Below are 26,380 nucleotides of genomic sequence, written 5' to 3'. Positions count from 1 at the left end.
GCTAACTGAGGTTAGTGTGAGTAGGCGCTAGGCGGATAGCTTGTCGTTGAAATCCGCTGAATAGAGGGTAAAACGCCCGTCCCTAAACTCCTTCGGAAGTTTTACAGTGAAATTAAACCTCTATTTGCCAGCCTAGTTAGCTTTTAGGTTAGGGTGTCTGTCTTACTACGGTTCCCTTTATTAAACCCTTTTTTTAAACTCTAATAAGCCAAAAAAATATTCTGCCTGTTCAGGTAACGGAGTTCAACTCGTGGCAGGAGTGGGCGGATGGTCACTGCCGTTTCGTCTACCCAGCGTCCAGTGAGGAGGCTAAGCGCCACGCCAGCGGCTGGGCAATGCGCAACACCAACAACCACAATGTACACATCCTGAAGAAGTCTTGTCTGGGGGTGTTGGTGTGCTCGCGGCGCTGTGTACTACCTAGTGGGGATTCGGTACATCTGAGGCCGGCCATCTGTGATAAGGCGAGGAAGAAACAGACGGGTAAGTTATTGATTTCCAGCAGTAAGTGTGAACTAAGTTAGTTTAGACTCAGATTGTGGAAGCCAGAATGGCTTCTAGTCTTAGGGATGAAGCACCACCGATTGCTCCAGGTTTAGCCAACACCTTCGAGCAGCCTAAAACACATTTCGTTCTTACTGGAACTCATCATCTTGGCATACTCGTAGCTTTCAGGTGAGGTGCTGGATAAAAATAATAATAATAAAAATCCGAAATTGTATTTTTATAATATCACTTTGCATCTTTGCAATGCAAGAAAATTCCTAGGTACCTACAGAAGAATATATTGTTCTCCTCTGCATCTTTTACCTTCCGGTTTACAGTCATATTCAAACTGACCAGATTTTCTCTCATCTCATCTAATATTCTATTGTGAAGTTAGATGTTTCTTGAAATATTTAGATGACACATTAGAAACTTTGAAAATATTGAAACAATAGAGCTACAAGACAGACAAACAACCCAACAACAGCCGACTCCAAGGATATTTGCAAGAGTTAAATCCAACAATATTTCCAAGAGATCCGAGACTATTTGCATAAGACAATAACTTTTTCGTCCAACTCTCTTCTCTACCATTGGTATGATATTATTGGGCTATCAATTGATTTGTATTGCATGAATCCGACATTAAACTTTTCAACGCTAAATTATTGGTGTTCTATTGCTGAACAATTTAATGCGATTTTTATGTATGCTTGGTATTTTATATGCATATTGTTTTGCATTACAGTTAGATGATTACTTTTGAATTGTTACCGTGCCTTGTTGACTGTAGGACTATTGTTGCTTGAGTACCTACCTACTTGTAGAGTACCTACTACCTGACCACTTTCTTTCAAATCTACAGCTTGAAAGTACATAGTCATAATCAGGTGTTTTAATGTTACAACAGCTAATGAGTTGATCTCAAGTTATTAATCTAGCTACTGTGTTGAACTTAAATTTCCCGAAATTTTGAAGTCACAGAAATTATTACCTAGGGTCCTAGGCAATGCATTTAAAGGTTTTCCGTGTATTATGTAACGTCATAAGGTCAAAACCATATACCTTTCGCGAAAAGTTCCCCAAACGATTCCCCAATCTTCGCTTTTAGAAGAGGGAAGTGGAAAGTTGTTTCGTCGAATAGGGGCCTAGGTCAGCATACTATCACGATGAGATAGGATTGAAAGTTGGTTTCTAGTGATTCTCATAGCATGATACCTGAGACATACTACGGCCTGGGACATACTACGGCACGCCTAGTTGATCACGTCACAAATGACAACGCTAATTGTACATCATACTAATATGACATACGGGGTTCAACCAAAACGAAAATTTTCGCCTCCACCATGATTTCAACTATGTACTAAAACCTTTTTTGGTCACCTTTTTCCGCTTGCTACTTCGCCTTTACTGGGATTTCAGCTCTTTTTTTTTAAAAAAAAAAAGAGGTTTAACAGAGGGAACTGTAACTGCTATGGTCTTATCGTCCCGAAATCGAAGAGAGAAGGAAGGCAGGATAGGAGATAGCCAGCCGTTCCGAGAACGAATCAGCTCTTTGATCCAGTCTTAAATATTGTCTTCACAAGGCCGGACGGTCACTCGCCCAGGTACAAAACCCCTTGATGTTGCTGAACTTCAGTGAACCAGCGTCTAACATAAATCTACGAGCAGCAAGGGGGCACGGTTGGTTCAGTTGTAACGCGCTTGCTTGCTATGCAGAAGGTCCCGGGTTCGAATCCCACCATCGACAAAATTTATACTCGTTTTTCGATTGCAAATATTTCAACGGGTTATACTTTCTGGTGTTCTCGTGTTGACCCAGCACCTAAATGGGAAGTATTGTGTCTCTTATCGCCCATCTGATGAGAGGCATACTACGGAATGGGCATGCTACGCCACAGACCAAGTGCGTCCAATGTAGCAGTTGTTTCATTGCTACCACTCATCTTTTTTTTTTTTTTTTTAAGTTCCTTATTAGCTCTGCTTATTGTTTCCTTTTATTTTGACTCCATGTTAGTCGGTCCATTTCTTGTTAGTTCTGTGTTGGATTTTTCCTGGGTCTGTTTTTTTTTATGAGGAGGAAAAATCTTTATGACTTCTCCAGCATGGTGTGGAGGGTATGCTGGAGTCACGGCTCAGGGTATGGTGTTTCGCCCTTCTGTGGCACCATTCCTGGCCGCTCAACCCGCTAAAAAACCTCCCCGCTCTTCTTTCTTGGTCCCGGAACTTTTCTGTTATGACTTCGGGCCCTGTTGATTGCTCCTTATTTCGCTCATAATTCAAAATGTCATAATACAACGATTGCGATATTGCGGATATTGTGACCATAGTATCTTGTCTTGTGGCATTATCTACTCATCTCCCACGAAAAATATAAAGATCACACCTCGACCCAAATATTCTGGGACCCCACTATGTCACTTGTTTCTCTGTACCTAAAGTTCTTCCTGGGACCCCAACATGTTACTCTGTATCTTCCTTTGGTCTCGTAAAATGACAAGCTTTACATGATTATTACTTGGATTGCTCTCAGCAAACAAGTGTAGGCTGACAACCATGGATTTTACCATGTTATTAATATGCAACATTGGGGAAGACACGGTCTACAGGGTGAGCCGAAAGGTTGTGACGAAGGTGTATGGGTTCGGACTAAAGAGTCGCTTTGGGATACCCTGTATTTGAGACGTAGGTATTAAATGTGTACCTATGTATGTATTATGAACACATAGGTAGGTACTTGATGTACATCAGGGTGGGCCAAAAGTTTTGTGATGAAGGTTTAAAGGTTTGGACAAAAGGGTAGACCCTGTATTTGAGACGGAGCTGTTTATATATCTATATATGTATTATGAACGCATAGGTAATATTGTGTTATTAGTTGATAGTTAGGTATATTTGTACTGTTTACTTACATACTATATAGTTAGAGCGCCAGGGACTTTGAGAGGGAAGGAGAAAAAGTGTGTGTGAGAGAGAGAGGGATAAAGAGAGATCAGAGAGGAATATACGAAAGGGCGAAAGAAGATTGGGAAAGAACTATATTATTTTTGAACGAATTGGTGGATGTGCCTTTTCTCTCATGCGACAAAATTCATCTATCGTCCTTAGTACCTAGGTATTCTGAAATTTGAGCTGTTTCCACACATAGACGACGACCATCAATTGACGGTTGTGTGGAAAAAAAAAAGTTGTGTGGTGTAGGTATTCTTTTCACATCGATTGACGGTTGATCAACGGCCGTCGACTACCTATGTGTGGACAGAGCTTAACGGTGTGTTTATGTACCGGGCTAGGATGAGCTCGGACGACGTGAGATAGCTTTCCCGGCGGCAATTTTTAAAATTTATTTTATATTTATTTTTGTTTGCTTTGTAATTCGTTTGTTTTTAATATCTAATATAAATAAAAAGTATAATATAAACGTGCAAACTAAAGAAGATAAAAAGTAAAAAATGAATTCAGATTGTACAAGTTGCGGGAAAAAAATCCAAATTTCGAATTTCCCGCCAACTTTACACGCTTAAAGGCCGACAATGGCCTAGCTCAGCCCAGTACATAAACACACCCTTACTCTCCTTTCCAGTCACTCTTTCTTCTAGGGATGAGAAATGGCCAATGTGATAAGAAATAAGATGGGAAAATACTTATCCGAAGGTGCAGTTTTCTTTTTTCCAAAAACGTCTCTTCCACTTTCTGCCCCGATTTCTCGCCTTAGTCCCCATTTCTTGACCAGGAGGGCCTAGTCCCCATTTCTTGACCAGGAGGGCCTAGTCCCCATTTCTTGACCAGGAGGGCCTAGTCCCCATTTCTTGACCAGGAGGGCCTAGTCCCCATTTCTTGACCAGGAGGGCCTAGTCCCCATTTCTTGACCAGGAGGGCCTAGTCCCCATTTCTTGACCAGGAGGGCCTAGTCCCCATTTCTTGACCAGGAGGGCCTAGTCCCCATTTCTTGACCAGGAGGGCCTAGTCCCAATTTCTAGACCAGGAGGGCCTGGGCCCCCGTTTCTTGAGTTTTCGCCCCGGAACGCATTGTTTACAATACAATTTATTCTTGAATAACTACATTGGAACATTGGAATAATAACAATAAGGTCTGGCGTGGTTTATTTCATTCATTCTGTATAATCATATGGGAATGGCTGTTGATTATTACTTATTAGACGCTTGTGGTTTGACTGGATTTACATACCTTGCATGGTGGCTGCAGAGGCAAAATGGCCTATCAACATCCCCCCCCCTTAATTTTACAGAATAAAAGATAAGAATGAGGGAAAAACATTTCAATTTGATAAAACATGGCGTTTTCACATTAAGAAAGCCGCTTATCTCTATCAAAGGATTTTTAATATTTCCTGGATAAAGTAAAAAAAAAAAAAAAGTAAAGTAACTTTTTTTTTTTTTTTTTTTTTAAAAAAAAAAAAAAAAACCTCTGTGTCATCCTAGTTAGCTTAGAAGCCTTAGAGTGATGGCTTAGAGACTAGCGGGTCTGACTTGTAAGTCCTAGATTGCGGGTTTGCCCGGGGTGGATTTTATCCTATAAATATAAATGGATAAGATTCGTTCTCTGACCGGCTGACTTTCTCTCTTACCCTGTCTTTCTTCTCTCTTCGCTTTCGGTACGATAAGACCTTAGCAGTTACAGCTCCCTCTATCCAACCCCTTGAAAAAAGCTCTTTGTGCAATGACGAAAATTGTTTATAAAAGCCACTATTCTTATTCCCTGCTACCTTTTCCTAACCGACCTTGTATGCAGAATATTTTTTTTCTTTTTTTTTTAAGAGGTTTGACAGAGGGAACTGTAACTGCTATGGTCTTATCGTCCCGAAATCGAAGAGAGAAGGAAGACAGGATTAGGAGAAAGCCAGCCGTTCCGAGAACGAACATTATCCCATCAGGATAAAATCCGCCCCGGCCGGGAATCGAACCCGCGGCCTAGCGCTTACAAGGCAGACGCACTACCAACTAAGCTAACTAGGCTGGCTAGCGTGTTTTTTGTAAACATACTTTTCAGGGATTTTGATGAAAAATTGAAAACTTTGAAGTTAATTTCAGTTTGCTGATTTTCGTTTACTGCCCTTTTTGCACCCAGCTCCTCTTGAGTGTTGCATTTTTCTGACTCGGAAATTATTTCACTTCCGATTTGTTACATTCGAGAGACTATTTTGTGTTCTGGTCTATTCTGTTTGATTCCTCACAGATAACTTACGTTCAAATTAACGCCATCTGGTTTTGTGTTACAGGTAAACCATGTCCCAATAGGAAATGCACAGGTCGACTAGAGATTATGCCATGTAGGGGACACTGTGGCTATCCCGTCACGCATTTCTGGAGGCATACAGACTACGGGATCTTCTTCCAGGTAAGACCAATAGGGTATACTTACAGTAAGTATATCATATTAGGAACATTCGGGCTAAATGAGTATTACTATTACCTATGTGGTTGGTGTGTCTTGCTGAAAATTTACTTTTTAGAATTTGACATACCTGTCCATTTATTAGGTACGTCAAAGTTCTTGACTGAAAATGACGGAGCACTCGACATAGCTCCAGTTTTACAGCTTCAAAAAGGGTCACAAGGTCTCCATTTGTGGATTGTTTCGCCTTTTAAATTAGATACCCGCATGTAGGTAATAATCCGAAGGAAAAAGAAAATTTCAATGGTAAAAATTGATACATCCCAATCCAAACCTACATATGGTTTATTTTAGGTTCTAAAAAAATCTTGGTTCTTTATAAATTCTGTGTTGCTTTGATTTCAGGCTAAAGGTGTCCACGATCATTTGAGACCAGAGGCCAAGTCCACATCAGAGGCCAGAAGAAGTTTAGGAGCCGGCCGAAGGGTCCGAGGTTTAGCGGTTCTACTGACCAGGGAGGCCGCTTTAGGAAATAAAGTAAGTCCTACCCATTAATATACCTTTTATCTCTCTTGACCCTATTGAAGATTAAATTTGTGGAGTTCATACCAGATTGATAAGTTCATACCAGATTGAAAAGTTGATGAAGACTAAACTGATCTTCCTAAAATTCTCTGGCTAATTTATTGAACATTGCCGTAGGACGGTGACACACACAAAACCAATACCTACACAACTACAGAATACTGACCACAGCTTCATCTTGACTTCTTACATACCCCGGAATACCCTGGCACCAATCGGTTAAAGCCGCTATAGCAACAAAAACAACAACAACATACCTTTTATTAGTGTAATTACTAGATACCTATAATTGTTTTAAACATCAATGCTTGTCACAAATATTATGACTTGATCTGGGCTCGGACCTCAAACTACCTACATACCTATCTCTCTAACTTACACACAGTAAGGACCACTAGTTCAAATGCTGCGGCCTAACATTTCTAATTTAACTTCATCCAATTAGTTACTCCAGTTAGGCCAGCCACTCACTGTCAGGTGTACCTGTTGGGTCTACCTGATAGTGAGAGGCTGGCCTTAGAGATTCTACAGTTCCAAATAATTTTGATAAATAATCAAATAAAGATATAGAGAGTATAGAGACAGACAAAGAAAAGTACTTCCATACTCAAAGTGAGAAAAAAAAAACTTTAGACATACCTTTTATTAGTGTAATTACTAGATACCTATAATTGTTTTTAACATCAATGCTTGTCACAAATATTATGACTTGACCTGGGGCTCGAACCTCAAACTACCTACATACCTATCTCTCTAACTTACACACAGTGCCCAGAATACACCCTTGATAAAAAGATAACCCCCTTGGCTAAAAATTTGTAGGGGGCGGGGAACCACCCCTTTTGAAGGCAAACCTCAAAAAACATTCTTAAAACCACACAGACTGAAAAGTCCAAACGTGGTTTCCAGTCCCGTAAACTATCCCAAACTCCCGGGTGTCCCATAAATCAAGCTGCGGTGGTCCCTAATCCCTGGTGATAACGAACTTAGAGTGATAACACGTTAATCAACAGGTTCTCTCGAAACAGGAGTAATAAATCGGTTATTTATTCAAACAGGTAGTGGCCGATGACATTGGGAATATTTGTGTAGTGGCGAGATTCGAACCCGGAGGGGCTTACCGGTAATATAAATCACTTCCCAGCAGCACTAACAAGAAACGCGGGGCAAGAAAGTTTGAAAAAAGAACTAGGTTTTATAGTTAATTTAAATTAGACCAGTGCCGCGGGGTTAGTTTGTTTTGGGGATAAAATAGACCCCGAAAATTTTGGTTATAGATGGTTACAATAAAACACCCAATACCTTCCTTATAGCCTAAAATCAGGGCCGTATTTAGGGAGAGGGTGCTGGCTTTTCTCCTTTATTGTAGGCCAGACTCTGAAATTTTAAAGCTTTGGGGGTCCATAGCCCTTGAAAGCCTGAAACACGATAACTAACACAATTATTGCTCACGTAACGGTGCTAAGCGGTGTAATGGTGTTTTCATAACCAGCTTTAGCAGATTCCTTGATTAAACAGACATGTATGATGAGGCTGGTTTTGTAGCCCGCCTTTTCTGCTGTTTACCAAGAGAGTCCATTTGCTACAGTGACTTCAATCCAAAAATGACTGATGAAAGTATCCTTGATAATAACGAAACGCGTACTGAAAATCACATGCTAAAAGGCTGAAAAAATACCTACTTGACTCGCGGGTTTTTGTGTTTTTCGTACATACCTACCTATCTTTTTAAACTTTTTTTTTTTTTTGTTATTTTTTCTGTTTATTAGTCAGTTCCCGTATTTTCCATAGATTTGGAAAAAACCCGGAACAAAGGTGTGTTCCGGCGGAACATTATTTGATTTTTGACAAAAATACGGATTGTTCCGGGAAATAACGTACGGTTGGCAACCCTATCCCCGCCATAGGGAGCAAGGAGCGGAATAATTAATTCCAAATCAATAAGCCATTAATAACTGTTATAGTCGGATAATGGTAGGTTTAGCATGTCCAGGCTGAGCCACCCACGTCGATTCATATTTACTCTTCGTCCAAAGGAAGATATATCATCCGCGGTAAGATATACTGTTTACCAGTACATCCTCCCTGTCAATGCAGATCCTGACATGGATGATGCATCTTGCGAGTGGTTCTGTGATTTGGGAGCCGTCTTCACGGACAATGTTATACGGAGTTTCACCGTCCATAATGTATGTCCGGCGAAGAATAGGTTCTCGTATACCTGTAGGAAAAGAGATAGAAAATGAGAAAAATTAACATTATTGTACGAAAAGAGGAAAGATTTTTTTTCTTTCTTAGGAGTATGTTATATAAAATAGAGTAATAGAGACACGATGACTTTTTCCTTACTCACCTCTCGCGGACCACCTGAAACCTTCTTGCGGACCACTAGTGGTCCACGGACCATAGGTTAAGAATGGCTGAGGTAGAGGGTACCCTAACCTTCTTACCTAAAAGTACCTATTCTTGGTAAGGTAGCTGAAGAGCATCTCCTCTCTTCGATTTCGGGACGATAAGACCATAGCAGTTACAGTTCCCTCTGTCAAACCTCTTCAAAAAAAAAGGAATTTAACTAGGTACTGAGCACCAATCGGTTAAAGCCGCTATAGCAACAAAAACAACAACAACATACCTTTTATTAGTGTAATTACTAGATACCTATAATTGTTTTTAACATCAATGCTTGTCACAAATATTATGACTTGACCTGGGGCTCGAACCTCAAACTACCTACATACCTATCTCTCTAACTTACACACAGTGCCCAGAATACACCCTTGATAAAAAGATAACCCCCTTGGCTAAAAATTTGTAGGGGGCGGGGAACCACCCCTTTTGAAGGCAAACCTCAAAAAACATTCTTAAAACCACACAGACTGAAAAGTCCAAACGTGGTTTCCAGTCCCGTAAACTATCCCAAACTCCCGGGGTGTCCCATAAATTAAGCTGCGGTGGTCCCTAATCCCTGGTGATAACGAACTTAGAGTGATAACACGTTAATCAACAGGTTCCTTGGGCAAACCTCAAAAAACATTCTTAAAACCACACAGACTGAAAAGTCCAAACGTGGTTTCCAGTCCCGTAAACTATCCCAAACTCCCGGGTGTCCCATAAATCAAGCTGCGGTGGTCCCTAATCCCTGGTGATAACGAACTTAGAGTGATAACACGTTAATCAACAGGTTCTCTCGAAACAGGAGTAATAAATCGGTTATTTATTCAAACAGGTAGTGGCCGATGACATTGGGAATATTTGTGTAGTGGCGAGATTCGAACCCGGAGGGGCTTACCGGTAATATAAATCACTTCCCAGCAGCACTAACAAGAAACGCGGGGCAAGAAAGTTTGAAAAAAGAACTAGGTTTTATAGTTAATTTAAATTAGACCAGTGCCGAGGGGTTAGTTTGTTTTGGGGATAAAATAGACCCCGAAAATTTTGGTTATAGATGGTTAAAATAAAATACCTACCTTCCTTATAGCCTAAAACCAGGGCCGTATTTAGGGAGGGGGATGGGCGAGGGGGCCCCCCTCTAGCTCAATTTTTCTCCTTTACTGTAGGCCAGACTCCGAAAATTTAAAACTTTGAGGGTTGAATTACCCAGAGCCTTTGAAAGTCTGAAACGCGATACATGATTTTACTGACGTAACAGAACTAAGCGGTGTAATAGTGTTTCCATAATCAAACATTTAGCAGATTCTTCGATTAAACTTTAAACGATTTAAAGCAGACTGCTTTGAAATACCGTAAACGAGCACTTGAACTATAAAGATGAAGGAGAAAAAGAAAAGAAGGAGAAATCCAAAGAGATTTGTAACAACCAGTCCCCTTCTGACGAGAAAAACATAAAATCAAATTCAAATGAATGGTTTAAGTGAAATATTTACTTGAATTAAAACACACAACTACCTCTTTCTTCGGAGTCAGCGCATTGCTCCACGGAAAAAAGCGTGAGGTGACCTTAGTATAGCTACAAAAAAGCCCTTGCATAAATTCATAGCTTTCGATATATAAATTGGGGTTTTTTTCTGAGGTTCGGTGGAGGGAACTGTAACTGCAGATGTTTTAGGTTTAACTATTCGTTGGGACACTTACAATGAGACAAGTATGTCATTCCACTGGCCTGATGATCGCCTGTATACCAACAAAATAGATTGGTGTGGACTAGAAGTGCTGCAAATGTGCACTAGAACGATATATAGAGAGCCAAGAACTCCAATCTTGGAATCCCGATCGGTTCAAGAAAACTTCATTAGTTACTCCAGTTAGGCCAGCCACTCACTGTCAGGTGTACCTGTTGGGTCTACCTGATAGTGAGAGGCTGGCCTTAGAGATTCTAAGGTTCCAAATAATTTTGATAAATAATCAAATAAAGATATAGAGACAGACAAAGAAAAGTACTTCCATACTCAAAGTGAGAAAAAAAAAAACTTTAGGAGAAAACTTCTCACTTTCAAGGTCTGACTTTGTGATTTCAAGCATGGATTTCAATTTCGACAAAAGTGCTGAGAACATTCAGAAGACGCAGCCTATTGAAGAGAAAATCCAGGAAGAAAATCAAGAAAATCTAAGTCTGGATGCATCTTCTGTTCAGTTTGGTGGTCTCTTACTTTACGAACAGTACAAGGGCATTTTCAGTGAGTTTTTACATTTCGAAAATGTCCACTACAAAGTTCCAACGAAGCAAACAATAACGGTGACCAATCCGACGGAAAATGCTTGCAAATTCAGAGTAAGAGTTGGATACTTCAAGTCGAAGAATATTTGTGTAGTGGCGAGATTCGAACCCGGAGGGGCTTACCGGTAATATAAATCACTTCCCAGCAGCACTAACAAGAAACGCGGGGCAAGAAAGTTTGAAAAAAGAACTAGGTTTTATAGTTAATTTAAATTAGACCAGTGCCGCGGGGTTAGTTTGTTTTGGGGATAAAATAGACCCCGAAAATTTTGGTTATAGATGGTTACAATAAAACACCCAATACCTTCCTTATAGCCTAAAATCAGGGCCGTATTTAGGGAGAGGGTGCTGGCTTTTCTCCTTTATTGTAGGCCAGACTCTGAAATTTTAAAGCTTTGGGGGTCCATAGCCCTTGAAAGCCTGAAACACGATAACTAACACAATTATTGCTCACGTAACGGTGCTAAGCGGTGTAATGGTGTTTTCATAACCAGCTTTAGCAGATTCCTTGATTAAACAATTTAAAGCAGACTGCTTTGAAATACCGTAAACGAGCACTTGAACTATAAAGATGAAGGAGAAAAAGAAAAGAAGGAGAAATCCAAAGAGATTTGTAACAACCAGTCCCCTTCTGACGAGAAAAACATAAAATCAAATTCAAATGAATGGTTTAAGTGAAATATTTACTTGAATTAAAACACACAACTACCTCTTTCTTCGGAGCCAGCACATTGCTCCACGGAAAAAAGCGTGAGGTGACCTTAGTATAGCTCCAAAAAGCCCTTGCATAAATTCATAGCTTTCGATATATAAATTGGGTTTTTTTTCTGAGGTTTGGTGGAGGGAACTGTAACTGCTAAGGTCTTATCGTCCCAAAATCGAAGAGAGAAGGAAGACAGGATAGCAGAAAGTCAGCCGTCCCGAGAACGAACTTTGTCTGTTCAGGGTAAAATCCACCCCGGCCGGGAATCAAACCCGGGACCTACCGCTTATAAGGCAGACGCGCTACCCTACAAGCGAACTAGGCTGGCACGGTAACGTCATTTGGAAGCCAAGAATATTTGCAAAGTGATATGTATAAAATCGAAGAGAGAAGGAAGACAGGATAGCAGAAAGTCAGCCGTCCCGAGAACGAACTTTGTCTGTTCAGGGTAAAATCCACCCCGGACGGGAATCAAACCCGCGACCTACCGCTTATAAGGCAGACGCGCTACCCTTCAAGCGGACTAGGCTGGCACGGTAACGTCATTTGGAAGCCAAGAATATTTGCAAAGTGATATGTACACACTAATAGAGAGAGAAGAAAAGAGAGGAAGGGCTAGAGATAGGATACAGAGAAAGAGAGACATGAGGACAAAGAGAGAGAGAGAGGGGGGGAGAGAGAGAGTATAGAGAGGGGGATAGAGAGAGGGAGAGAGGAAGAAGAGAGAAGGATAGAGACAAAAACAGACAGAGAGAGAGCGCAGGAAAGAGAAAGAAGGAAAGAGACAAAAACAAAGAGAGGGAGAGAGAAAAAGATATACAGAAAGAAAGGGCAGTCGGAGAGAGAAAGAGAGGAGATAGAGGGTCAGAGAGAGAGAGAGATAGAGGGTCAGAGAGAGAGAAAGAGACAAAGAGAGAGCTATGCACTTTGCTTGATGAGTGCCAACAAAGGCTAAGACGTAAAGATGGCTGGATTTTTCTTTTGCCAAGAGAAAATAAAATCAAAATAAATAAAATATGTAGTCTTTTGCTAGTAATTCATCTTATCAACTTAGGTATATCTATTTATCTATGTATATCGGTTTTGGATATCATGTGCTAGTAAAAATAAATAAATTTACCGACCTATAAAAATAAAAAAAAATTACCGACCTAGTTAGTGGGTACCTATCTACCTATACAATACAACCCCTCCCTATTTATAACATTATTTATGTTGCTGACATCAATAGCTCTACAGTGCGTAACCAGCTGGTAGGTAACAGTACGAGTAGGTAAGGAAAGGTAGGTAGCTAAATAATAGTAGGTAAGGAAGGGTATAGAGGTATGTAGGTAGAAGGCAGGCATGAGGGGTAGGTAAATAAAAGTAGCAGGTAGGTAATAGGTATGTATAGCTAGGCGTACTTATAAGAGTACAATAGGGTATCTATGGCATTTTTTATTTATGAACGCTTCACAGGACAGTTTCAAGCACTCATTCAAGTGTCCAACGAAGGGAGGAATAAAAGGGAGAGGAAGAAGAAGAAGAAGAAGAAGAAGAGAGGAAGAAGAAGAAATTGAGGCACAGGATAGAAGGAGGTAGGGAGAAAGAGAAGATACTGAGAAAGAGGAAGGAGAGAAGAAGCAGAAGAGAGCAGCTAGGAAGGGATGGAAGGAGGGAGGAATAAAGAATGAGGGAGGGGAAGTGATTAAAGAAAAATATTGAATTTTTTTATTAATTTTATTATTATTAATTGAAGAGAACTGATGTACTGCTATGATATTATATCGTCCATCGTCCCGAAAGCGAAGAGAGAAGGAAGACAGAATAGGAGAAAGCCAGCCGTTCCGAGAACGAAACTTATCTCTTTAGGATGAAATCCGCTCCGGGCGGGAATCGAAACCGCTAATTAGGCTGTCCAGTGTTAAGTTTTGACAAATTCACAAAATTCACCAAAATCGAACAAAGCGTGCAGGAGTTTTGGGTAATTTAAGAATCTCGGTATCTAGAAGTCGTAGAAGAAAAAGAAAAATTCCGTTGGTCCTCATTTTTCCTGCTCTATGACTTTGGAACATCACCCAAGCGCAACTGATCTATTTTCAAATCACTCTAGTTAGTTAGCTTGGTTGGTAGAGCATCTGCCTTGTAAGCGCTAGGCCGCGGGTTCGATTGTTCGCGGGATCAGTACTTGTCATTGTCACAGCACCTCGCGGTTGAATACTCGTCTTCCAATGGAAGGTTCGCGGGTTCAGTACCAATACTTGTCATTGTCACAGCACCTCGCGGTTGAATACTCGTCTTCCAATGGAAGGTTCGCGGGATCAGTACCCATACTTGTCATTGACACAGCACTTCGCGGTTGAATACTCGTCTTCCAATCGAAGGTTCGCGGGATCAGTACCCATACTTGTCATTGACACAGCACCTCGCGGTTGAATACTCGTCTTCCAATCGAAGGTTCGCGGGATTAGTACCCATACTTGTCACTGCAAGCACCTCGCGGTTGAATACTTGTCTCTCAATCGAAGGTTCGCGGATTCAGTACCCATACTTGTCGTTCAGTGCGGTTCTACCATCTCCGGTTTGGTTTTTGGGTGGTTGCCAACATGTGGTACTGAACTCTTCATCATTCATACTGGATATAGGTTCCGATATCTGTGGAATAGAATAGAATAGAATCAGGAATAGAATAGAATAGACTATATCTTGTTTATCCTGCTCGAATGAGACTAAAAAGTCCCTTTACCAAAGTAAAAAAAAAAAAAAAAACGAAATGGAAAGAAAATCCAAATTTCGAATTTCCCGCCAACTTTACACGCTTAAAGGCCGACAATGGCCTAGCTCAGCCCAGTACATAAACACACCCTTACTCTCCTTTCCAGTCACTCTTTCTTCTAGGGATGAGAAATGGCCAATGTGATAAGAAATAAGATGGGAAAATACTTATCCGAAGGTGCAGTTTTCTTTTTTCCAAAAACGTCTCTTCCACTTTCTGCCCCGATTTCTCGCCTTAGTCCCCATTTCTTGACCAGGAGGGCCTAGTCCCCATTTCTTGACCAGGAGGGCCTAGTCCCAATTTCTAGACCAGGAGGGCCTGGGCCCCCGTTTCTTGAGTTTTCGCCCCGGAACGCATTGTTTACAATACAATTTATTCTTGAATAACTACATTGGAACATTGGAATAATAACAATAAGGTCTGGCGTGGTTTATTTCATTCATTCTGTATAATCATATGGGAATGGCTGTTGATTATTACTTATTAGACGCTTGTGGTTTGACTGGATTTACATACCTTGCATGGTGGCTGCAGAGGCAAAATGGCCTATCAACATCCCCCCCCCTTAATTTTACAGAATAAAAGATAAGAATGAGGGAAAAACATTTCAATTTGATAAAACATGGCGTTTTCACATTAAGAAAGCCGCTTATCTCTATCAAAGGATTTTTAATATTTCCTGGATAAAGTAAAAAAAAAAAAAAAGTAAAGTAACTATTGCATTGAAAATTTCTTTAATTTCTAGATATTGTAATTCACACCGAGTAGGGAGTAAAAAAAAAAAATCCCGTCCTTATTTCAAGTTGATCTACGATAGACCATTTAGTTTCTGAAGTGACAATATTAGCATTTTGTCTATAATCTCTGGTGTCTCCGTGATTATAGCTGTCATTCTGTCAATACTGTCATTCATTCTAGAAGATGATTGTCATTCATTCTTCAAGATTATTGTCTGAAAAAATTCTCGCGAGTACTAAAATCTGAAATGATCCCAGAAATCCACATCCGGCCGTCTTTAACGACTGGGTTACACAAGGCCAATAAATAGTCCAGTTACTGGCCTCACGAGGCCTCTAAAATGGACTCCAATAGGTAACACTATTGGTATTTTATATGCATATTGTTTTGCATTACAGTTAGATGATTACTTTTGAATTGTTACCGTGCCTTGTTGACTGTAGGACTATTGGACTATTGTTGCTTGAGTACCTACCTACTTGTAGAGTACCTACTACCTGACCACTTTCTTTCAAATCTACAGCTTGAAAGTACATAGTCATAATCAGGTGTTTTAATGTTACAACAGCTAATGAGTTGATCTCAAGTTATTAATCTAGCTACTGTGTTGAACTTAAATTTCCCGAAATTTTGAAGTCACAGAAATTATTACCTAGGGTCCTAGGCAATGCATTTAAAGGTTTTCCGTGTATTATGTAACGTCATAAGGTCAAAACCATATACCTTTCGCGAAAAGTTCCCCAAACGATTCCCCAATCTTCGCTTTTAGAAGAGGGAAGTGGAAAGTTGTTTCGTCGAATAGGGGCCTAGGTCAGCATACTATCACGATGAGATAGGATTGAAAGTTGGTTTCTAGTGATTCTCATAGCATGATACCTGAGACATACTACGGCCTGGGACATACTACGGCACGCCTAGTTGATCACGTCACAAATGACAACGCTAATTGTACATCATACTAATATGACATACGGGGTTCAACCAAAACGAAAATTTTCGCCTCCACCATGATTTCAACTATGTACTAAAACCTTTTTTGGTCACCTTTTTCCGCTTGCTACTTCGCCTTTACTGGGATTTCAGCTCTTTTTTTTTAAAAAAAAAAAGAGGTTTAACAGAGGGAACTGTAACTGCTATGGTCTTATCGTCCCGAAATCGAAGAGAGAAGGAAGGCAGGATAGGAGATAGCCAGCCGTTCCGAGAACGAATCAGCTCTTTGATCCAGTCTTAAATATTGTCTTCACAAGGCCGGACGGTCACTCGCCCAGGTACAAAACCCCTTGATGTTGCTGAACTTCAGTGAACCAGCGTCTAACATAAATCTACGAGCAGCAAGGGGGCACGGTTGGTTCAGTTGTAACGCGCTTGCTTGCTATGCAGAAGGTCCCGGGTTCGAATCCCACCATCGACAAAATTTATACTCGTTTTTCGATTGCAAATATTTCAACGGGTTAATTCCATGCCTTGGCTGGGATTGAACCCACACCCTCCTGTTTACCAGGCGAGCGTCTTGACCACTACGCCACCGAGGCAGGTGGCGTAGTGGTCAAGAATTGTATTCTAACTTGAATTTCGATTTTCCATGTCTAATTTCTAATTCTAATTTCAATTTCCAATTCTAATTTCTATTTCTAATCTCCCAGGTGAGGAGTTGACCTACGACATCGACGACAAAGCCCGGCCTGGCGGTGAATTCACATGTCGTGTGGAGCTGCCCTGTGAATCATACATAGGGCGTAACTTAACAGCTGAGATCAGTGTGAAGGGAAAGAAAAAGGAAGTCGTGATACAATGTGCATTAGAAGCGTGTAGACTACTGGACAGGTGAGTTAAGCAACGGGGAGCGTGGATGGTATCTGAATCTGCCTTGTGAATCAATGAATCATACATAGGACCTTTCCCTCTTAATTCCTACACTAAGCTAAATTTCATGGCGACTTGGATTCGAACCACCAACCTCTAGATTCAAAGCCCACCGTGCTAACTACTACACCACTGAGGTTGGAAAAACAAAGTCTATTTATTTATTTTTGACCTTCAATCTCTATCGAAGAAGAGTAGCCAATACCAAATGTTAGCCCAAAGCAATCACCCCAGTTAGGGCTGATTGAGACTGAGAGGCTGACGAAAAACGCCGACCCCGTCTGAACACGGGAAAAGGCGAAGAAAAAGAAGAAGAATCTCTATCAAAGAAGAACAATAGATAAAAAAAGAAGGGGGTTATGTCCAAAGACTAATTTTCCATAAGCAGACTGGAAAAACACGGAGCACACAACTAGGAGAACAAACGCGAACGAAAAGTATTTCATGTTGACTGGAAAACGACACAGCACACAACTAACAAGAACAGACTAAAGTTTGAATAGTCGGAAAAAGTTTCTTGAAAATAACAGAAGTTTGAAAGTGTTAGCCATAAGCAGACTGGAAAAACACGGAGCACACAACTAGGAGAACAAACGCGAACGAAAAGTATTTCATGTTGACTGGAAAACGACACAACACACAACTAACAAGAATAGAATGAAGTTTGAATAGTCGGAAAAAGTTTCTTGAAAATAACAGAAGTTTGAATAAGTTTGAAAGTGTTAGATAGAACGGATAGGTAAAGTGTTGTACTAGATCGCTGGAATGATGAACTGATGTTAAATGATATGAAGAGACTATTTATAAGAGAATGGATTTGTGTTTACGAGACTAAAGCACATGGGATTACGGTCAACCCTGAGTTAGAATTGTGTGAAAAGTGAAGTATAAGTAGTGCTTTATTTAGAGATTTAGACTGTCAGCTTAGTTTTTTACTTAAGTTATATATAAAAATGGATACTTACGAGTTATATACATTTTTATATATAACTTAAGTAAAAAAGTATTTACAAAGGATGTCAAAATTAAATAAATTAATTAATACTGTCAGCTTAGAACAAGTTGGTCCTTTGTGCTACCAAGCCTAGTTAGCTTGGTTGGTAGCGCGTCTACCTTGTAAGTGCTAGGCGGCGGGTTCGATTCCCGCCCTTGGCGGATTTTATCCTGAACGGTTAACGTTCGTTCTCGGAACGGCTGGCTTTCTCCTACCCTGTCTTCCTTTTCTCTTCGCTTTCGGGACGATATAACCTTAGCAATTATAGTTCCCTCTATCAAACCTCTTAAAGCGCGAACAAATTACTGTCCGCAGTGTTAAAGTGCATAAAAGGAAGTAAAAAAAAAACCCTGTTATAAAATTATTGCTGAGGAGGGTTAAGCCAGATAAAATGAATAAATAAAGTAGTCTATAGTCGTATCACATAGTATTGGCTGATAAAATTATACCCGGGTAAAACCCCATCACTCGCACATTATCAGATGAGGAAAAAGTTTGGGAAAGTCCACGAATTTCTTCCAAGTATGCACTTTAGTGTTTTGCATTGATTAGGTGTCAATAATTCTAAATTGAAGGGCAGGATTGAAAAAGGGCAGTGGGGAAATTATGTGGTTTTTTTTGGAAATTGCTTTTAAAGTTTTTTTTATTTATTATTATTTTTTTTAATTTATTTATTTTATTTTTTTTGTTGATGAAACATGTCCTATTTACTTTTGCTTACTAAAACCCGTGTAACTTCGTCAAACATCGATATGTTGCGGGAAAAGATATATTGAAATTGATCTTTTTGTGTTGTGTGAAGAACAATGATTTGTTTTGCATTGATTGGGCATCAATAATAAATTGAAGGACAGGATTGAAAAAGGGCAGTGAGGAAATTATGTTTTTGGTGAAATCGCGTTCAAAGTTTTAGATTTGTCAGCCTAGTTAGCTTGGTTGGTAGCGCGTCTGCTTTGTGGGCGCTAGGCCGCAAATTCGATTCCCGTCCGGGTTGGATTTTATCCAGAACGGATAATGTTCGTTCTCGGAACGGCTGGCTTTCTCCCATCGTGTCTGCCATCTCTCTTCGATTTCGGATCGATGAGACTTTCGCAGTTATAGTTCCTTAGCTCTATCAAATCTTAAAAAAAAAATAATAATAATTAAATTAATCGGCGCAATTTGATTCTACTTCTTTAGCGTTTAGTGAATGATATCGGCGCAGTACATATTATGGTACTGTCCGAAGAGATTAGGTATTCCCCACACACATATCAAGTTCATTGTAATTTTATAAATAGGTACGTAATCAGGTAGGTATTCCTTCTATGTACCTATAGGTAATCGTTTATTTACTAGGTATTTCATGTTTTACTTAAGGTAAGATCACACTATTGTCATTTTTACCTTCCTTATCCTATAGGAAGGAAAGTAATGTAATCAGCTCAAATTTTCGATGGTCAGTTTTCAGTGCCAAAACATGTTTTGAGGTCCCTATATAGAGCCTAAATCCAAAGTTTCAGCCATTGGCCCGTGTGTGTGTCTGTAAACAAAATAAGACTGTTTACCCCACAGCCACGGAGATGCTTATAATTGTTGAGGTGATACCCTAGTCCAGTGGTTCCTAAAGTTTTCCGTGGCACCCTTTACTGGCTTCTAAAGTTGGACTCATGGCACCCCCTTTGCAGCAACATTCTTTTGGTGGCATTCTGGCGAAACCCCATTCCCCCTTAGAAAAATCTGCCATTTTCATTAAGAAATTCGCATTTCGGTACACTTCTTTTTGCCTAAAAAGATTTAAGAAGACAGTATTTACATAACGTTTACTAGAGATGACTAGTAACCAGTTCTGTATGTAATGTAGGGATATTGGATTTTTCATGGGTAGTAAATTTTAATAATTTGAAAAATCACTCCTCCACTAATCCATGGATTTCTGAGGGACATTTTTATTTGTTGCTGGTATTTATTTGCCAGCGGCCTATTTTCCCCCCCTACAAATCTCACGGCCCTCTTGGGTTAAACCCATCCCCGGTTTGGGAATCGATGCCCTAGTCTCTAGACTAGAAGTACTGGTAGATACCTATATGTGCATTTAGTCTGAAAGTGCAGGTATGTACATTCTCTCCAATACACCTGTATGCTGACTGTAATTACAAGACTAGTTGAGGCCATTCTAGACCTTTCTAGTCGACATGGATACTTTTATTCTAATTTTGGTATAGGTATTCTGATGGGTGAATATTGGCAAAGGTAGATAGGTAATTTACCTTATCCCTAACAAAGTATTTCCTCTCCTTGTAGATAATTTCGGAAAAAAAAAAACTGACGTGGGCCCTCAGAAAGTCTACCAGCTCGGAAGTATTAAATGAGAAACAAGTTAGGTTATCTCTGTAATGTAAAATGTCCGATTGCGATTACAATTTCTGACTTTTCAAGTGTCAGATACCTACCTTAGTACCTACCTAATCAGATAAAGCTATACAATCAAATCGGTAGATACAATCAAACCAAGCAGTTCCGGTGCCTAAACTGCTACTTGGTACTGGTACCTATCTATCTTGTGTTCTATTAGCGCAAAATCCAGCGAAATTCACCTACCTACCTATCCTAAAGATATTCCATGAAAGAAATACAGCCAAATTTCCAGTCACACCTCCTAGTGATTCATCAATGTCAGAAGAAATATAATTCACACTCATATTTGCATAGATACTATCAATGATTAGGTCCAGAGATGTCTCTCCATTACACCTACAAAATTCGAATTTAGACTATCTATCTATCGTGGAATCTAATGTCCTAATACCTATTGTTCATTGATGTCATTATTAAGATCGTGAAATCGAATATCTTAATACTTAATACCTATTATTAAGATCAAGAACTATAGGTAAAGTGAAATTTATTGATGCCTAAAAAATAAATAAACTTGAAATTCGAGATCCCTCTATTTTGGAATTAATTACATCTGTCTTTACTAGAACTCTTGGCCTCTTGTTCTTGATCCGAAACTTACTGCAAAAGATCCTCCCAAAAAGATCTTGGAATATCTTAGCATTTTATATAGATGGACCAAGAAATCAATGTTCATTTACCAGAGAAAGTCTGTAGTCACTTTTAACAATTTGAGATTGTAAAACATCATTTTTCATTTCGTTTTTATTATTTTGTTTTCAGTTGTTAAGTTTACAAGACAAGAAATCCTCGTCGTGTCCCGAAGTCAAACCCAGTCCCTCCTGCCAAATAGTCCCCTATCATCACCACCAGCAAACTTCGCCTCTCCTACCGCCAAATGGGAACACAGCAGGTAAGTGCATCGAAAAAATTCTATTTTTATTTTGCAAAATTAGTTAGGTAATGTGATTTTTTTTAAGAGGTTTGATAGAGGGAACTGTAATTGCTGAGGTCTTATCGTCCCGAAAGCAAAGAGGGAAGGAAGACAGTATAGGAGAAAGTCAGTCGTTCCGAGAATGAACCCTATCTAATCAAGATAAAATCCGCCCCGGGCGGGGCTCGAACTCGTTACCCAGCGCTTACAAGGCAGACACGCTCCTTCCAAGCTAAATAGGCTGGCTAGTAGTACTTTATGTGGAAGAAATTTCTCTTATGGGCGTTTAATAGGTCCATAAGGCGTATGGGTGCCGTATTCTGAGGTCTACTGCAGTTCTCTGATACATATATCCTTCTTGTTGCAGAGTACTCGTGTTCATGTCCACCCTTCGAGTGCATGTGTAACCAACATCTCCGGAGTGCCCCCTACCACTCGACCTCTTACTGGCCTCCCCATACGGCCAGTAGTGGGCCGGAAGAGTCAACGTGTGGCGCCTACGGGGATGCGGCCAATGGTCAGACGGCCATGTTACCTTACGATATATCTTCCATAGGTAAGTCATCATTCCCTACCCCCTTTTTATTCTTCTACACAGTTTTTGACTTCTACAGTTTACAGGACCACTAACGGTGAGAGCTAGAGACTTGAAATTTGGTATGTATCTTTCAAATGTGACAAGGATGCGACACGAAACTTTTGGTTAAGACCGGTACAGCTTTTTGGCGGTTTTCGGTGTAATTTAACAATATCTCGGGAACGAATGACCGGTGGGAACCGGCCTTTACTCTCAAACGGTTTTCTCGATTTAAATCTTATACGATTTAATTCAGATCCAATTGAACTCATACACGATTTAAATCAGATACTTTCATAATTTTTTCATTTTATTTTCGCAGGTCGAAATCGCCAGTCTGAAAAAACAAGAGGAGACCACGCGGAAACTCGTGAACATCGCCAAACCTACCTCTCTCCCCGAACTCAAACCTCCCTCCTTCTCGTCCTCCACCTCCTCCTCCTCCTCTTCTGCCCCCTCCACCACCTCCTCTTCTTCTGCCCCCTCCTCTTCCGTTCCTACGAGTATAAAATCTCACCCTAAAGGACGAAGAAGAAACGAAGATAAAGGGTCGAGTGGTACAACTCGCGAAGACAAGTCCAGTAATACAACTTGTCAAGAAAAGTCAAGTACAACTAGCGATGACAGAATGGAGTGTGATAAAGAGAAGGAGGAGGAGGAAGAGGAAGAAGAGGAAGGAGTGTGTAAAGCAGAAGATGTAGAGATCAAAACTACCAAGGACTCTACAAACAAGCGGTCTAGTCACACAGGTAGGGGACTTTTTTTACCTTCACTTGAGCTCACGTGACGTGACGTGATAAGACCACGCGGAAACTCGTGAACATCGCCAAACCTACCTCTCTCCCCGAACTCAAACCTCCCTCCTTCTCGTCCTCCACCTCCTCCTCTTCTTCTTCTGCCCCCTCCACCACCTCCTCTTCTGCCCCCTCCACCACTTCCTCTTCTTCTGCCCCCTCCTCTTCCGTTTCTAGTAGTATAAAATCTCACCCTAAAGGACGAAGAAGAAACGAAGATAAAGGGTCGAGTGGTGCAACTCGCGAAGACGTGTCCAGTAGTACAACTTGTCAAGAAAAGTCAAGTACAACTAGCGATGACAGAATGGAGTGTGATAAAGAGAAGGAGGAGGAGGAGGAAGAGGAAGGAGTGTGTAAAGCAGAAGATGTACAGAGCAAAACTAACAAGGACTCTACAAACAAGCGGTCTAGTCACACAGGTAGGGGACTTGTTTTACCTTCACTTGAGCTCACGTTACGTGACGTGATAGTAGTGTGTTTCAGTGTTTCTACCTTTACTTTCCTTATTCTGTAGAAAGGAAAGTAGCTAATGTAATCGGCTGAAATTATACAGTAATGAACATTTTTGCAAACTTGAAAAGTTTGAGCCACCTGGCCCAAAAGGTAAAGACCGGAGAAGGCCGAACTCCTTTTGATATTTTTCGAAAGTTTACCCCTGAATAGCAAAAATATGATTCTGAATAGCGGCCGACCGTACTTTCCTGGAAACCTAGCTAATGGCTAGGTCTTATCGTCCAGAAATCGAAGAGAGGAGGAAGACAGGATAGGAGAAAGCCAGCCGTTCCGAGAATGAAAATTATCTGTTCAGGATAAAATCCGCCCCGGAATCGAACCCGCGGCCTAGCGCTTACAAGACAGTTCGCTACCAACCAAGCTAACTAGGCTAGTCCTAAGTCCTTTGGATGTATGCAAGTACAAGTGCTCTTAAATTCAAATGGTTCTTTTATATTTCAGATATCGTGATTGAATAAGGAAAGTAAAAAGTAGCAACTATCAATGGCAATGCTTACGCTATCAGAGCTTTACAAAGACCCTACATGCTACACGGAAAGGAAACCCCGAAAAAGAAAAGAGCATTGCCTGGAGTTTGATAAATCAGATGCACCAATTCAGAAGTGTCCCCTGAGCAAACTGGATGTGTATCCTAAAGAAATCATCTTCAAAGGATTCGAAATCGATCAAGTGTACAGGAAACCAATCCAAATCACCAACAGTGGGAGACAGATGACTCGATTTGAAGTACTTCAGTTACCAGTGGATTCGGAATTCTACTTTGAGTTGACAAAACCCAAGTCGTCTTTGGCGTCAGGGATGAGCGCTACTGTACAAGTGTATCTCAAGGCAACAAACGTCAATGATAAACGTGATATGTATAAGTTCCTTAAGGTGTGTCTAAATACATATAGTCGACCGGCCATCAATCGATGTCGATCGACAAGATGACGAGGTCAATCTATGTTGTCGAGGTAGTGTGGACGGTTCAGTCGACATCAATCGATCGACGGCCGGTCGACTATGTGGGACATACCTTTACAGGAATAGACTCAATCCAGCCAAACAAAGCTTCCTCAATCTCCCCGCCATAGTTGACAGTGACTGGCAAGGAGTTGACCTTTTACCCGCAGAATGGCGTTATTGATGTCGGTAATTTCTTTGTTGGTTCTTACAACGTTATGGATGTTTGTTTCCAACATGAGGGTGCTGCTGCCCCGGATCCTCAATCAGTGATTTTTTATACATCCACGATCTAATAATCTCCAAGTGGTTAAACCTCAAAAGCCATATCCGGTTTATTCTAAGAATTAACGATCTTTTAATAAAACCAACAACACTTGCAGGTTAGGTTTACGAATAACATACCTACACATTATGAAATCATTAATTAGCTACAGATAAAGGAAAATTACACTTGATACAACAGTAAACATTGAATTCTATAGGATTGAATGAGTCTCTTTGAGACTTATGAATGGTAAAATAGTTAATACAACCTGCCTACAAGTATTCATTGAATCAAATGTGAAATACCTACTTAGTTAATACCTAAACATGTAACTGTTTACCCCACAGCCACGGAGATGCTTATAATTGTTGAGGTGATACCCTAGTCCAGTGGTTCCTAAAGTTTTCCGTGGCACCCTTCACTGGCTTCTAAAGTTGGACTCATGGCACCCTTTGCAGCAACATTCTTTTGGTGGCATTCTGGCGAAACCCCATTCCCCCTTGGAAAAATCTGCCATTTTCATTAAGCAATTCGCATTTCGGTACACTTCTTTTTGCCTTAAAAGATTTAAGAAGACAGTATTTTACATAACGTTTATCTACTAGAGATGACTAGTAACCAGTTCTGTATGTAATGTAGGGATATTGGATTTTTCATGGGTACCTAGTAAATTTCAATAATTTGAAAAATCACTCCTCCACTAATCCATTGATTTCTGAGGGACATTTTTATTTGTTGCTGGTATTTATTTGCCAGCGGCCTATTTTTCCCCCCTACAAATCTCGCGGCCCTCTTGGGTTAAACCCATCCCCGGTTTGGGAATCGATGCCTTAGTCTCTAGACTAGAAGTACTGGTAGATACCTATATGTGCATTTAGTCTGAAAGTGCATGCAGGTATGTACATTCTCTCCAATACACCTGTATGCTGACTGTAATTCCAAGACTAGTTGAGGCCATTCTAGACCTTTCTAGTCGACATGGTTACTTTTATTCTAATTTTGGTATATAGGTATTCTGATGGGTGAATATTGGCAAAGGTAGATAGGTAATTTACCTTATCCCTAACAAAGTATTTCCTCTTCTTGTAGGTAATTTCGGCAAAAAAAACTGACGTGGGCCCTCAGAAAGTCTACCAGCTCGGAAGTATTAAATGAGAAACAAGTTAGGTTATCTCTGTAATGTAAAATGTCCGATTGCGATTACAATTTCTGATTAGGTACCTACCTTGGTACCTAATCAGATAAAGCTATATATACAATCAAATCGGTAGATACAATCAAACCAACTAGCAGTTCCGGTGCCTAAACTGCTACTTGGTACTGGTACCTATCTACTATCTATCTTGTGTTCTATTAGCGCAAAATCCAGTGAAATTCACCTATCTACCTACCTTAATGATATTCCATGAAAGAAATACAGCCAAATTTCCAGTCACACCTCCTAGTGATTCATCAATGTCAGAAGAAATATAATTCACACTCATATTTGCATAGATTCTATCAATGATTAGGTCCAGAGATGTCTCTCCATTACACCTACAAAATTCGACTTTAGATTATCTATCTATCGTGGAATCTAATGTCCTAATACCTATTGGTCATTTTTTTTTTCCTTTAAAGCGCTTTAACACTACGTACAGTAGGTCGTTCGCGCTGCCTATTAGTCATTGATGTCATTATTAAGATCGTGAAATCGAATATCTTAATACTGAATACCTATTATTAAAATTAAGAACTATAGGTAAAGTGAAATTTATTGATGCCTAAAAAATAAATAAACTTGAAATTCGAGATCCCTCTATTTTGGAATTAATTACA

General features: G+C 40.2%; 1 protein-coding gene across 1 annotated transcript in view; it reads left to right on the top strand.

The window, feature by feature from the left end:
• The window catches only part of LOC103507012 (transcription factor glial cells missing 2-like), a 32,963-nt gene that overhangs the window by 4,112 nt on the left and 2,471 nt on the right, over positions 1-26,380 (top strand). The window contains exons 3-7 of the mRNA XM_026821973.1: positions 234-483; positions 5,730-5,848; positions 6,251-6,382; positions 21,318-21,447; positions 21,836-22,024. Of these exons, the coding sequence (XP_026677774.1) occupies positions 234-483; positions 5,730-5,848; positions 6,251-6,382; positions 21,318-21,447; positions 21,836-22,024 (820 nt within the window). The remainder of the gene's footprint in view (positions 1-233; positions 484-5,729; positions 5,849-6,250; positions 6,383-21,317; positions 21,448-21,835; positions 22,025-26,380) is intronic.

The sequence above is a fragment of the Diaphorina citri genome, unplaced genomic scaffold (assembly GCF_000475195.1).
Source record: "Diaphorina citri unplaced genomic scaffold, Diaci psyllid genome assembly version 1.1 scaffold281, whole genome shotgun sequence".
Classification (NCBI taxonomy): domain Eukaryota; kingdom Metazoa; phylum Arthropoda; class Insecta; order Hemiptera; family Psyllidae; genus Diaphorina; species Diaphorina citri.
This window is presented reverse-complemented; position numbering and strand designations above follow the sequence as displayed.